We start from the raw sequence: 12,834 nt of genomic DNA on the forward strand, positions 1-12,834 counted from the left end.
AAAAATTGCAGTGCTAAAATAAATGATATGTTTAGGGGAGTGGGATTGCTTGATCATCTGATACTCTATTTTTAGTTTTTCGAAGAACCGCCATACTATTTTCCATAGTGTCTGCACCAATTTATATTCCCACCAACAGTGTTCAAGGGTTCTCTTTTCTCCACATCTTGCCAACATTTGTTATTTGTGGTCTTTTTGATGATAGCCATTCTGATAGGTGTAAGGTGATAACTTACTGTGATTTTGATTTACATTTCTCCAGTGATTGGTGATGTTGAGCATCTTTTCATCTACCTGTTAGCTATCTGTATGTAGAAGACTTAATATTGTTAAGATAACAGTACTACTCAAAATGACTGACAGATTCAGAGCAGTCCCTATCAAAATCCCAAAAGTATGTTTTGCAGAAACAGAAAAGCCCATTTAAAAATTCATGTGGAATTTCAAGTGACCTCGAATAGCCAAAACAGTCTTGAAAATGGAAAACAAAGGTAGAAAGACTCATCTTTAGATTTTAAAACTTATTGTGAAGTTACAGTAATCAAAAGAGTGTTATGCTGGCATAAGGACAGACATATAAGATTGATGGAATAGAATTGAGAGCCCAGAAGTAAATCTCACATACATGATTTTTTAGTAAGGATGCCAGGACCACTCAATGGAGAAAATACAGTCCTTTCAACAAACAGTACTGGTAAAATTGGATATCTACATGTAAAAGATTGAAATGGACCCATGTCTTACACTGCATATAAAAATTAACTCAAAATGAATCAAATATGTTAAATTTCAAAAATAAAGGTATAAAACTCATAGAAGAAAATGTAGGAGAAAATCTATGACCTTGGGATTGGCAGTGGTTTCTTTAAAATGACACCAAAATTATGTGCAACAACAACAACAAAAATAGGTATGGTTGTACGTCATCAAAATTAAAACCTTTTGTGATCAAAGGTCAGTATCAAGATGGTGAAAAGACAGCCTACAGAATAGGAGAAAATATTTGCAATTCACATAGCTAATTAAGGATTTAATATCCAGAATATATAAAGAACTCATATGACTCAACAGCCAAAAAAAAAAGCCTAACTAAAATATGGGCAAAAGATGTGAATAGACATTTCTCCAAAGAGGATATTCAAATGGCCAATACGTACATAAAATAACTGTATTGGAGAGGATGTGGAGAAATTGGAACCAAGTGCATTGCTAGTAGGAATGTAAAATGATGCAGTCACTTTGAAAAACAGTTGGCAGTTCCTCAAAAAGTTAAATACAGAATTACCATATGACCTAGCAATTCCACTCCACTCCTAGGTAGATAACCAAAGGAATTGAAAACAGGGATTCAAACAGGTATTTGTACACCACAACATTAGTCACAATAGCCAAAAAGTGGAAACAATGCAAGTATCCACTGGCAGATGAATGAATAAACAAAATATGCTATAAACATACAATGGAATATTATTTAGCCATGAAAAGGAATACGGTGCAACATAGAAAAACCTTGAATACATTAGAATTAAATGAATTAAACAGAGGCAACATGACAAATATCATATGATTCCACTTATATGAGGTATCTAGAATGGGCAAATTCATATAGAAAGAAAAGGGTTTCTGGGAACTAGGGAATTAGGGGAGTGTTTTTACTTAATCTGTACAGAGTTTCTGTTTGGGTTGATGAAAATGTTCTAGAAATAGATACTAGTGATGCTTACCTGTTGTGAATGTACTTAATGAATTTACACTGTAAAATGCACAAAATCATAAATTTTATGTTTACATTTTAAACATGATTATTTAAAATATATATAGTTATTTCAGTTCAGTTCAGTTGCTCAGTCATCTCCGACTCTTTGCGACCCCATGAACCGCAGCGTGCCAGGCCTCCCTGTCCATAACCAACTCCTAGAGTCTACCCAAACCCATGTCCATTGAGTCCGTGATGCCATTCAGCCATCTCATCCTCTGTCGTCCCCTTCTCTTCCTGCCCTCAATCTTTCCCAGCATCACGGTCTTTTCAAATGAGTCAGCTCTTCGCATCAGGAGGCCAAATTATTGGAGTTTTAGCTTCAACATCAGTCCTTCCAATGAACACCCAGGACTGATCTCCTTTAGGATGGAATGGTTGGATCTCCTTGCAGTCCAAGGGACTCAAGAGTCTTCTCCAACACCATAGTTCAAAAACATCAATTCTTCGGTGCTCAGCTTTCTTTATACTCCAACGCTCACATCCATACATGACTACTGGAAAAACCATAGCCTTGACTAGATGGACCTTTGTTGGCAAAGTAATGTTTCTGCTTTTGAATATGCTGTCTAGGTTGTTCATAACTTTCCTTCCAAGGAGTAAGCATCTTTTAATTTCATGGCTGCAGTCACCATCTGCAGTGATTTTGGAGCCCAAAAAAATAAAGTCAGCCACTGTTTCTACTGTTTCCCCATCTATTTGCCATGAAGTGATGGGACCAAATGCCATGATCTTAGTTTTCTGAATGTTGAGCTTTAAGCCAACTTTTTCACTCTCCTCTTTCACCTTCATCAAGAGGCTCTTTAGTTCTTCACTTTCTGCCATAATATAGTTATTTAGGTGCATAAATTATACATAGTGATTGAGGTACGTAAGTAAAGATGACAAGGAATATGAAAGCATGAAAAATCACAGAATTATAAGTGATTATGTTATTTTGGGGCTTCTGGGTGACTCAGATGGTAAAGAACCTGCCTGAAATGCAGGAGACCCAGGTTCGATCCCTAGGTTGGGAAGATCCCCTGTAGAAGAGAATGACAACCCCACTCCTGTATTCTTTCCTGGAGAATTCCATTGACAGAGGAACCTGGCAGGCTGCAGTCAATGGAGTCGCAAAGAGTTGGACACGACTAGCAACTCACACTTTCACTGTGTTATTTTGAGTAGAAATAAAGTTCAAATAAATGATTTTCATTTTAGCTAATGGATATTCATTAAAAGATGAATTTTATATTGCATGTTGTCTTAGACCAACAAACAGTAAGAAAATTTAGGTGACTCGTCCCCCAAATTGGTAAGACTTAATATTTTATTTAAAATTTTTCTTTCCTATTTACATGGTCTTTATTTTTATTTTAAAGAATAGTTATGTTGGTTAGTAATTTTTAAAACCTTCAGATTTACACAGGAAGAGCTTTTCAGAGTAATTCATGTAAAGGAGAGCTGGTGTCTGTGCTAGAGCGTTTTGAACAGTTTCAGTTTCTTATGAAATTGTCTAGATTTTAATTAAACCTTTTTTTTTTCTTTAGCTTGACAGGGCCAATTCTCTGTTAAACCAGACTCAACAACCTTACAGGTATCTCATTGAATCAGTGCGTCAGAGAGATTCTAAGATTGATTCCCTGAAGAAGTGTATTACGGAACTAGAAAAAGATGTCAGGTAACCATCTACAAATCTTGTATTTGAGTAATAAAATATTATTATTATTTATTTGGATAATAAAGGCATTGTGAGCATAATACTGCTGTAGTTGAGGTTGGAAATTGGAAAGAAAAAATGTACATGACCAAAGGTGGTCTTAAATGTGATGTGTTCGATTTCTCTTAGAAAAGCTAAGTCATATCCCATTAAGGTGTTCACATTCCACCCGGTAAGTCAGAAGTCTTAGCCTGGAAGTAGCAATGCTACACTGATTAACAAAGCACTCCCCCCACCCCAGGGCACACAACAGCCAACCTATGCTGTCCTTGTTCCCTAGAATTCTTTAGTGGGATGGGCCACTTGTGGAGTCAGAACGACTTTTTAAACAGATAAAATGTACACATTTACTTAGATTCCTGTTGACTTTGCCAAGGAATTTAGGCTTTTCTGCCTCTAACCTTTTACATGAAGTAAACCATAAATTACCTCAATGTAAATAAATTCCTTTCACGTCCTTAGTTGAAATTGTTTTCTTACATGACACCTTATCAAAAGACTTGCTCCACTGAATAATTATTCAGATTCTTTACCTGTTCATCTAATGAGATCATTTTAATCTTCTTAAATTACAGTAGAATAATGATGCTATGTAAAGAAAGATGTTTTAACTCATGGATGCTTGGTTAGTTGGCTTAATTATCATTAGATTTTAAAATTATTTAGAATAAGTAATTAGATAAATTATTAACCAATTTATAAAAGTATAAGCAAAGAATTAGATGAGAAAGAAAATTCTTAAATTAAGTAATTAGAAAAGGTAGTTTATTTTAAAATATAGTTATTGGAGAAGATAGCCATTAAATTTAGGTTTCCCGAGATATATAACCAAAAATATAAAACTACTGATAATTAACTGCATATAAGGGCCACATGCTAACTGTTTGCGCCACTGGAGCTCTCTGATAACTAACTCGAAAGTGTGAATGTTGTTTTTGATGAATCAGAATAATCTTTTCCCCTCTTTTCTACCCCACCAAAAAATTGGCCCAGAATTTTATTCTTGATCATAATTTTTTCAATAATATAATAAAGTAATTTTAAATCACATTGATGTTTTAAATGTCAACATAGATAACAATTTATTTCTAAATTAATTTTAAAGTTAAATATTTAAAATATTCATAACCAGCATTATGAAATTAATTCAGTGAATTAACTAAACCATTCTATAAATAGCTATTGGGAGCAATAGAAATTAGGTCTTATCTGGACACTTGGTTATCCTAGGGAAATTGAGGAAAGAGCCCCAAAGAGAATTTTTTCTTTACATATTATAGAAATTTATTATATTTGAAATTTTGTATAGAGTTTTGTTTTACCTTTGTAATCTTGGAGCAGGGATATATAAAAAGCCCTGTGGGAAATTTGCCTCTTTCAGAATTACCTTCAAGTAAATTTGTTTGAATATTTATTTTACTAAGAATTAGGATAGCTAAAAATGTGTTTTATAGAGAAAAATATAGCCAGCTATAGGAGAAAATTATAATGATGAACAAATTCACCCCTGGAGAAAATTAGCCATTTGTCATCCAAGAACATATTAGTTTTGTGATAGAGCCAAAATTTTATCTGTCTGCTTTCTAATTCCATAATCTTCACCTTTATATTATATTGCCTCCCTATGTTCTAATCTGAATAAGAGCTAATTTTTCATTAACTAATATAATTAAGAGAAGCAAAAAAAAAACAAAAAATAATGTAGAATAGTAGTTAAAAGGAGAGCTTTTCGTGAGTTGATAATCGTTGAAACTGTGTGACAGATACATGGGGCCTTATTAAATTTTCTCTCTTGAAATATTTCATAATAAAATTACTTTTCAAAAAAAAGATTTTAAAAGGGAGGACAAGGACAAATCCAGCTCCGTCCTTAGTTTTGAATTAGAGCAAATCAATTAGTCTCTGAACTTCATCCAGTACAACTTCCTGTCATGATAAAATATTACCTTTCTGCAGTGTCCAATATGGTAGCCACCAGCTACATGTGGCGATTGAGCATATGGTAAGTGTTACTGAGGAACTAAATTTTTAATTTTATTTGAATTAAATTAATGTTAATTTTCACTGCCAATTCTGGCTAGCTAATGGCTGTAGTACTGGACACTATAGCCAATTTTCTCATCCGTGAAATGAGAGTGGCACCAACAGCACCGAATTCACATGGTTATTCTGCGCACTAAATGATATAACCTTTGTAACATATAGCACTGTTCATACACTTAAAAATGCTCAATAAAGGTTTGATATTATTAGTATTGTCTTATTTTTAACATATTTTTATGTTGAAAATTATCTTTAAAATGCGAAATAACATTTCTCAAAATATGCTGAATCTCCACAAAAATTTGTTTAGTTGCTAAGTCATGTCCCACTGTTTTGCCACACTATGGACTGTAGCCCGCCAGGCTCCTCTGTCCGTGAGGTTTCCCAGGCAAGAATACTGGAGTGGATTGCCATTTCTTTCTCCATGACAAAAATTAGGACTCCCTTAATAACAGCAACAGTAAGTAATCATAAGAACTATGCCAATTATGGAATTAAACAAACAAAAAAATTTTATGTGCTAAACATCTGAGACCTTTAAAGCTGTCTGTGTTTCATAAATTTAGTATATACTATTTTAGTAGACTCTGAACTAATATTTCACAGGATATGAAGTCTTGTTCTTCATTGAAGCAACTATCTTCTAATGTGAAGAGTTAAGGTGCTTTCAGCATTTTAATTATGGCTTTCAAGATGCTGTAGCTGTACCCTGATGTCATGGATGAAAAGATACCATACAATACACAGCCCAGTCAACAAGTCAGACACAGCAGGTTAGGTCACATTCTGCCTACCATCACCCTGACTCTGAGCCAGTGGCATTTCAAATAGAATAGAATTATACTGGGCTTCAAGTACATATCAGCCTGGTTTTTTTTCTCATGGTAAATGCATCTGTAAAAAATATAGATATTAATGTGAACATCAAAGGGTAATTGTGAAAATTAAATAAAGTAGCATATAAAAAGCAAAAGCTCCGACACACAGGAGAAACTCAGTAAATGTTACCTCCCTTCCTCTTGTACTTCATTAATTCGAAATTTAAACAATCGATGACCCATCCAAAGAGATGACTAAGTGATTATGTTCCTTGAAAATTCCTGTTTGTTTTTGCTGGGTGTGGATTTTAATTGTAAAGAATATTTACATAAACTGATTAATTTGTAAATATTTCTCTAGCTTATACAATATAACCTTCTTTAAAGAGCTAAATATAATTTTATCATTTTTCTACAAAATAAGGCAGTATCACTATATCACACCCACAACTTGCCAGTTTAGCTATTGATACAATTTATTCAGTGCCTAGAAAGGTTAGAGTAAATATGCACTAAAATGAGATTGTGATAAACATGTTAATAGCTAACACTTGAGATATCACTATTCACTGTCATTAAAGAAATAATCTGTTTAAAAGTAGTACTTTTAACAACCCTCCACCAATCCACAAGAGAGTCTGAGTTATATAGGTTTGATCTATAGGTCAGGACTGAAGGAAGCATGGAAAGAGAATAATTAGCATAAATTTTCTTTTTCTGTTGTCAGTTTTCCATTTTTTGTTAACTATTCATTTAGGAGGAAAAGACTACTTAGGCTTATAAGACTAAGCCAGAGTATATTGATCCAGGAAGTTAAGAAACAGTATATCAGGAATATGTTTTCATACAGCAGGTGAAACAGCCATAAACATGAATTTCTGAGTAATAATTAACAGTGAATTGAACAATTATGGGTGTAATATACCATTCACCGTAGATGTGCTTATAAGGAGATTTGTTTTGTAGTTGCTTTATGAGTCACGCATAGAAGCTTTGTATTTTTAAGGGTAAGTTTCCACTGTTATGAAATGTCCTATGGAGGTTAAACTTCCATTGAGTAATTACTGTGTGTGGAAGAACACAGAATATAGTAATCATCATATTCACTTTTAGAGACCCACGTGTTGAAAGTGGTCTCCATTGTGATTTAAGAAAGACAAGGCTAAGACTGAGAATATACACCCAAGGGGCTTCCCTGATGACTCAGTGGTAAAGAATCCACCTGCCAAGGCAGGAGACGCAGGTTCAATCCCTGGGTCAAGAAGATCCCCTGGAGAAGGAAATGTCAACCCACTCTAGCATTCTTGGCTGGAAAATCCCATGGACAAAGGAACCTGGCAGACCGCAGTCTCAAAAGAGGCAGACACGACTGAGCAACTGCAAGTCTGTGGAGCCAATGTGTCACAGAGTTGCTTTGTAAGCCCGTTTATCCACTTGCCTTTTATTCCATATTATATGGTTATTTTTGTTACTTAAATATGAAATATTTACTTTATTCTAAAACAATTAGGCACTACATATGAAGCATTTCTAATGAATTATTCGGTCCAAATCCTTTGATTACATCAATGTTCCATTCCTATTACACTGTACTGTACTTAATGGGCCTGTTGATATTTGAGAGCCTTTGTGTCTGTGTATGCACGCCCCTGTGTGTACTGCATGGAGTCCATGTTTACATTCTGTGTGTGGGGGGTACCTGTAATATACATATGTAAATGTATATGAGTATGTATATGAACACATATCTGTTCTTTGAAAATTCCTCTTCCTATTTATTGGACATTTATTTTCATTTTGAAAAATATAGAATTTTAAAGTTACAGAAACACCCGATCCTTTACCATTTTGGGGAGGACTCAAGCAGAACACGGCACTCAATTTCCTTTATATCTAGTTTTTTTCAACTCCTCAGCTTAGTAGGATCTCTGGCGCCTAAATACAAAAGTCAGTTTGTTTTCCTGCTGAGCTGCTTACCTTTATTGACATTTAATTACCATTTTCCTCTTATGACTCTTATCTAAATCAGTAACACAGTATAGCATTTATGTAGAGGTTTGTGTTCAGTGTTTTATATAATCATTCATTAGATAATTCACATGTCCCTTTGACATACATGAGTATCATTTCCACTTTAATAGATGTGAATACTGAGGTTCATTGGGGTGGTATTTGTGGTGCATTATACTACACAGTCAAGGAGAAGGCGATGGCACCCCACTCCAATACTCTTGCCTGGAAAACCCCATGGACGGAGGAGCCTGGTAGGCTGCAGTCCATGGGGTCGCGAAGAATCAGACACGACTGAGCGACTTCACTTTCACTTTTCATTTTCCTGCATTGGAGAAGGAAACGGCAACCCACTCCAGTGTTCTTGCCTGGAGAATCCCAGGGACGGGGGAGCCTGGTGGGCTGCCATCTATGGGGTCACACAGAGTTGGACACGACTGAAGCGACTTAGCAGCAGCAGCAGCATACTGCACAGTTGAATCAGTGGCACAGTTGGAAATGGAAGTCAGAATTGCATCTAGTCTTTCTTCTCAGAGGACAGACTCTGATGCTTCCTTGGGGAAGTTCTCTATTCTCAAGTCCTTGGAATTAAGTTCTCCCAGAACACGTACTGCTATTCCTTGAGTTTAAAAAAAACTTGTCCCTAATATTTTAAAAATTGGTGGCATTCCATTTTCTTAAAGTATAACTTAAAACATCCTACCTATTCAGCAAACAATTCTCATTAACTTTACTGTCTCAGATTCTGTTTTGACATTCAAGGAACTGTGTTTCTTCAATTCATTGTTGCTTTTCTTAATCCTGGTTGCAGTACTGTCTGAATAGACTCACTCCAATGGCTTTCAAAGAATATTTAATGGTTCTAATTAATTCTTATATGTTGAATAATAAAACTCCAGACAGTGTAAGATAAGCCTCAGATATTTATCTTTTCAAATAATAATATGTCCTTACAATTAGGCTTGTCACCCTTTCCTATCAGAAAATAGGTCATTTCAAAGAAAAATCCACAATGCAGACTTAGAAATTAAAGACTGAGCTAAGAAAATGGAGGCAAAAATTGTTTTCCTGAGTTTAGTATAGACCAAATATCTAATTAATTTATCTCAGTTATGTACCTGGTAATTTAGTATATGGCTTCCCTGGTGACTCAGAGGGTAAAGCATCTGCCTACAATGTGGGAAACCTGGGTTCAATCCCTGGGTCTGGAAGATCCCCTGGAGAAGGAAATGCCAACCCACTCCAGTACTCTTGCCTGGAAAATCCCATGGACTGAGAAACCTGGTAGGCTACAGTCCATGGGGTTGCAAAGAGTTGGACGTGCCTGAGAGACTTCACTTTCACTTTCTTTCACTTTCAAATTATAAAATGTACTTTCAGTTTTAAGGATAAATGTTATAATTTGACTTTCAGTGTCTCAAATTTTAATATGGTGCCATATGTACTTTCTTTTACCTTTTATATAAGTCCCACTTCATCTTTTTACATTTCAGGAGTAACCAGTCATCTTTAAAAAAACACTAATTGTATGCCCCCACTAGGCAGAAAAGTATTCTATGAAAATGTCTCAGTCACATTGTCAGATTGAAAAAATATTCTTATAAAATAGGTAGGCCAATGATTGAATCAAACATTGTAGTCACTGATCTGATATCTTTATGAAGTATAAATTTAATTTTTCTGTAATTCAAATCATCAAATGTGTCTTTAATCTTCTACAATTTCTTATTTGTTAAATTTGCACTAGTATGACAGTTTTTTTAAACTTGATGTATTTTTTCCCCCTAGCAATTTAAATAAAGAAAAGTCAGCTTTGCAGCAAATGAAGGATCAAATGGCATTAGATTTGGAACAACTTCTAAATCATCGTGAGGTACTTTTTCCATTTTGTCTTGCTTTTTAACACTTTAGGCTTTTTGAGAATCAAATTGGGTTGAGATTACTGGATCCCAGTCTCCCATATTCATTATGAGTTAATTCTTATTCCTGGAATTCCTAATTCTTGATGCTCCCTTACTGCCTTATTCATATCTCCGTCATTGAATTTCCATGCTATTTCATAATCATGTGTGTTACACCTTTCTCCCTACAGACAGTAAATTTCTTTAGTGTACCTCTTGTCTTGTTTATCATTCTGTAGCCATGCCTAGTGTACAATATTTGTGTTGAACTTTAAAATCCATAAGTTTTCTTTAATTTCTTGCTCATGAAAAATCTTTTAGACTTAATACAATCCCCATCTTATAAAAGAAGTAAATGAGTTTTAGGGGGTTTGCCTAGAGCCAGAGGGTCACTGGGGTAACTTCAGTTTTCTTTCTCATTTTTAAAGTCAGATTTATTGAGATATTATAGACAATAAAATTTACCCTTTCTAGCATACAATTCTGTGATTTTTGGCTAATGCACACAATTCTGTGATTTTTGGCTAATGCGCACAGTTCTGTAACCATCACCACAAGCAATATATAAGATAGTTTCATCATCACAGAAAATTCCCTCTTGAACCCTTTTCCCCAACTCTAGTCTGAGCAACCACTGATCTGTTTTCTATCCCTGTAGTTTTGCCTTTTCCAACAAAAGGTATTATCCTTTCACAGAATGTCAAATAAATAAAATTATCAGGGAATTCCTTGACAGTCCAGTGGGGTAGGACTCCGCTTTCACTGACAATGGGACAGGTTCCATTCCTGGTCCGGGAACTAAGATCCCACAAGCCAAGTAGTACAGCCAAAAAAGGAAATAATAATAATAAAATTATTGGTCTTTTCAATCTGGGTTTTGTTCAGTTGCCATAAAAAAGATTCATTCATGTTATTATAAATATTAGTAACTTGTCCTTTTTATTGCTGAGTAGTATTCCATTGTATGGATATACCACAGTTTGTTAATCCATTCACAGTTGAGGGTCATTTGAGTCGTTTCCATTTGGGAACCCTTAAAAATAAAGCTGCTGTACACTGTTGTGTATATGTAAATAAAATTTTATGTAAATAAAATTTTCCTTTTCTCTTGGTAAATATCAGGAGCAGGTCTGGGTCATGTGGAAAGTGTATGTTTAACATTGTAAGAAACTGCCAAACTATTTTCCAAAGTGACTATGTCTTTTGCATTCCCACCAGCAACAAGTGCGAGTTCCAGTTGCTCTGCATTCTCACTGACAGTTGGTATCATTAAGCTTAGTTTTTTAATCCATGAATTTTTTCCACTGTACTGTCACTGCCTTGTCTTAGCCACATTTTTACCGTTTTGCAGTCCTAACAGAGAAAGAAATGCTCAAAGCAGATCATTGGTTTATAAGTATCCTGAAGACATATATGTCTGGAAATATATTTCCATATCTGGAAAAGATATATCAGGTATTTGGGAAGAAATTATTGGAAGGAAATTATTGAGAGAGATGAAGCAAGAAATATTCCTAGAAACAACTTAAAGATACATATCCTAGAAATAATGTCAAGGGAATTGGGAGACTGTCTTTATCTTAAAATGGCCTTTGGAGTGAGTTCTCTTAAAGTTGTATTTTATGTGATAGGTGAAAAGGATAAGAAAGTGTCCCTGGGCTAAATTTTAGAGGTGATTTTTAGGTAGATAAGTAGACCTGACAACAAGTTACAGAGTAAAGAAATTTCTGAAGATATTTATTCTTTTTTCCGACTTTAAGCATTCCAGGCCTTATCTACTATTACTTGTGTCCTAGGATTTCGATTTCAAATAGTTGTTGCCTCACTGTGGAAGCCAGATTCATTCAGTATGTGTATCATAACAAAAGTTTTTAAAACTGAATATATAAGAAGTAGTAGCTACAGAGATCCATTAAGTCATACATACCAAAAAGCTTTTTTTCCCCAAAAAAAGCTGCATAATAGATAATGTATTTAGAATGGCAAGTCTCATTTGAATTTAGAGAATTATGCTCAACGCTGAAAAATATATGAAAGCCTTCATTTATATATTTTGTATGTCACACTTGGAATCACATTATTCATGAGTCCAAATAAAAACTATAAGTTTTAATAGTGGGTTGAGACTTGAGTAGGTTTAAAGGAAAATATGTCTTAACATAAAAATTAACTACTAGCAAGGTGAATTAAGTTGACAGCTACCGCATGGCATCAATAAATTTTGCAAGGATATACATCTAATTAAATAATTATCAATTAATTGGCATGCATTTGAGATTTCTTCATTTTGGTATATAAATAATCCAACATTATAACTTTTCTTTATGCCAGTCAAAGAAAAGTAGCTTTTCTTTTTCCCCAAAGCAAAGTAAAAATTCAAGTTTAATGAAACAAATCTGATATAAGCTTGTAATCTTTTCTAAGAAATAGTTTAAGGAATTCCCTGATATTTAAGACTCCGCATTTTCATTACCAGGGGTCTGAGTTTGATCTGCAGTCTGGGAACTAAGATCCCACAAGCCTCCTGGCCAAAAAAAAAGAAGAAAGAAAGAAACAGTTTAGCACCAACTTGCATCACGTGTACAGCGTGCATGCTCAGCCACGTGT

General features: G+C 34.6%; 1 protein-coding gene across 3 annotated transcripts in view; it reads left to right on the top strand.

Moving 5' to 3' along the window:
- Window positions 1-12,834, top strand: part of PIBF1 (progesterone immunomodulatory binding factor 1) — a 234,868-nt gene that overhangs the window by 182,908 nt on the left and 39,126 nt on the right. For all 3 annotated transcript variants that reach the window (XM_061435063.1, XM_061435061.1, XM_061435062.1), the window contains exons 15-16: window positions 3,286-3,416; window positions 10,115-10,199. In XM_061435063.1, coding sequence (XP_061291047.1) covers window positions 3,286-3,416; window positions 10,115-10,199 — 216 coding nt within the window. The remainder of the gene's footprint in view (window positions 1-3,285; window positions 3,417-10,114; window positions 10,200-12,834) is intronic.

The sequence above is a fragment of the Bos javanicus genome, chromosome 12, assembly GCF_032452875.1.
Source record: "Bos javanicus breed banteng chromosome 12, ARS-OSU_banteng_1.0, whole genome shotgun sequence".
Taxonomy (NCBI): domain Eukaryota; kingdom Metazoa; phylum Chordata; class Mammalia; order Artiodactyla; family Bovidae; genus Bos; species Bos javanicus.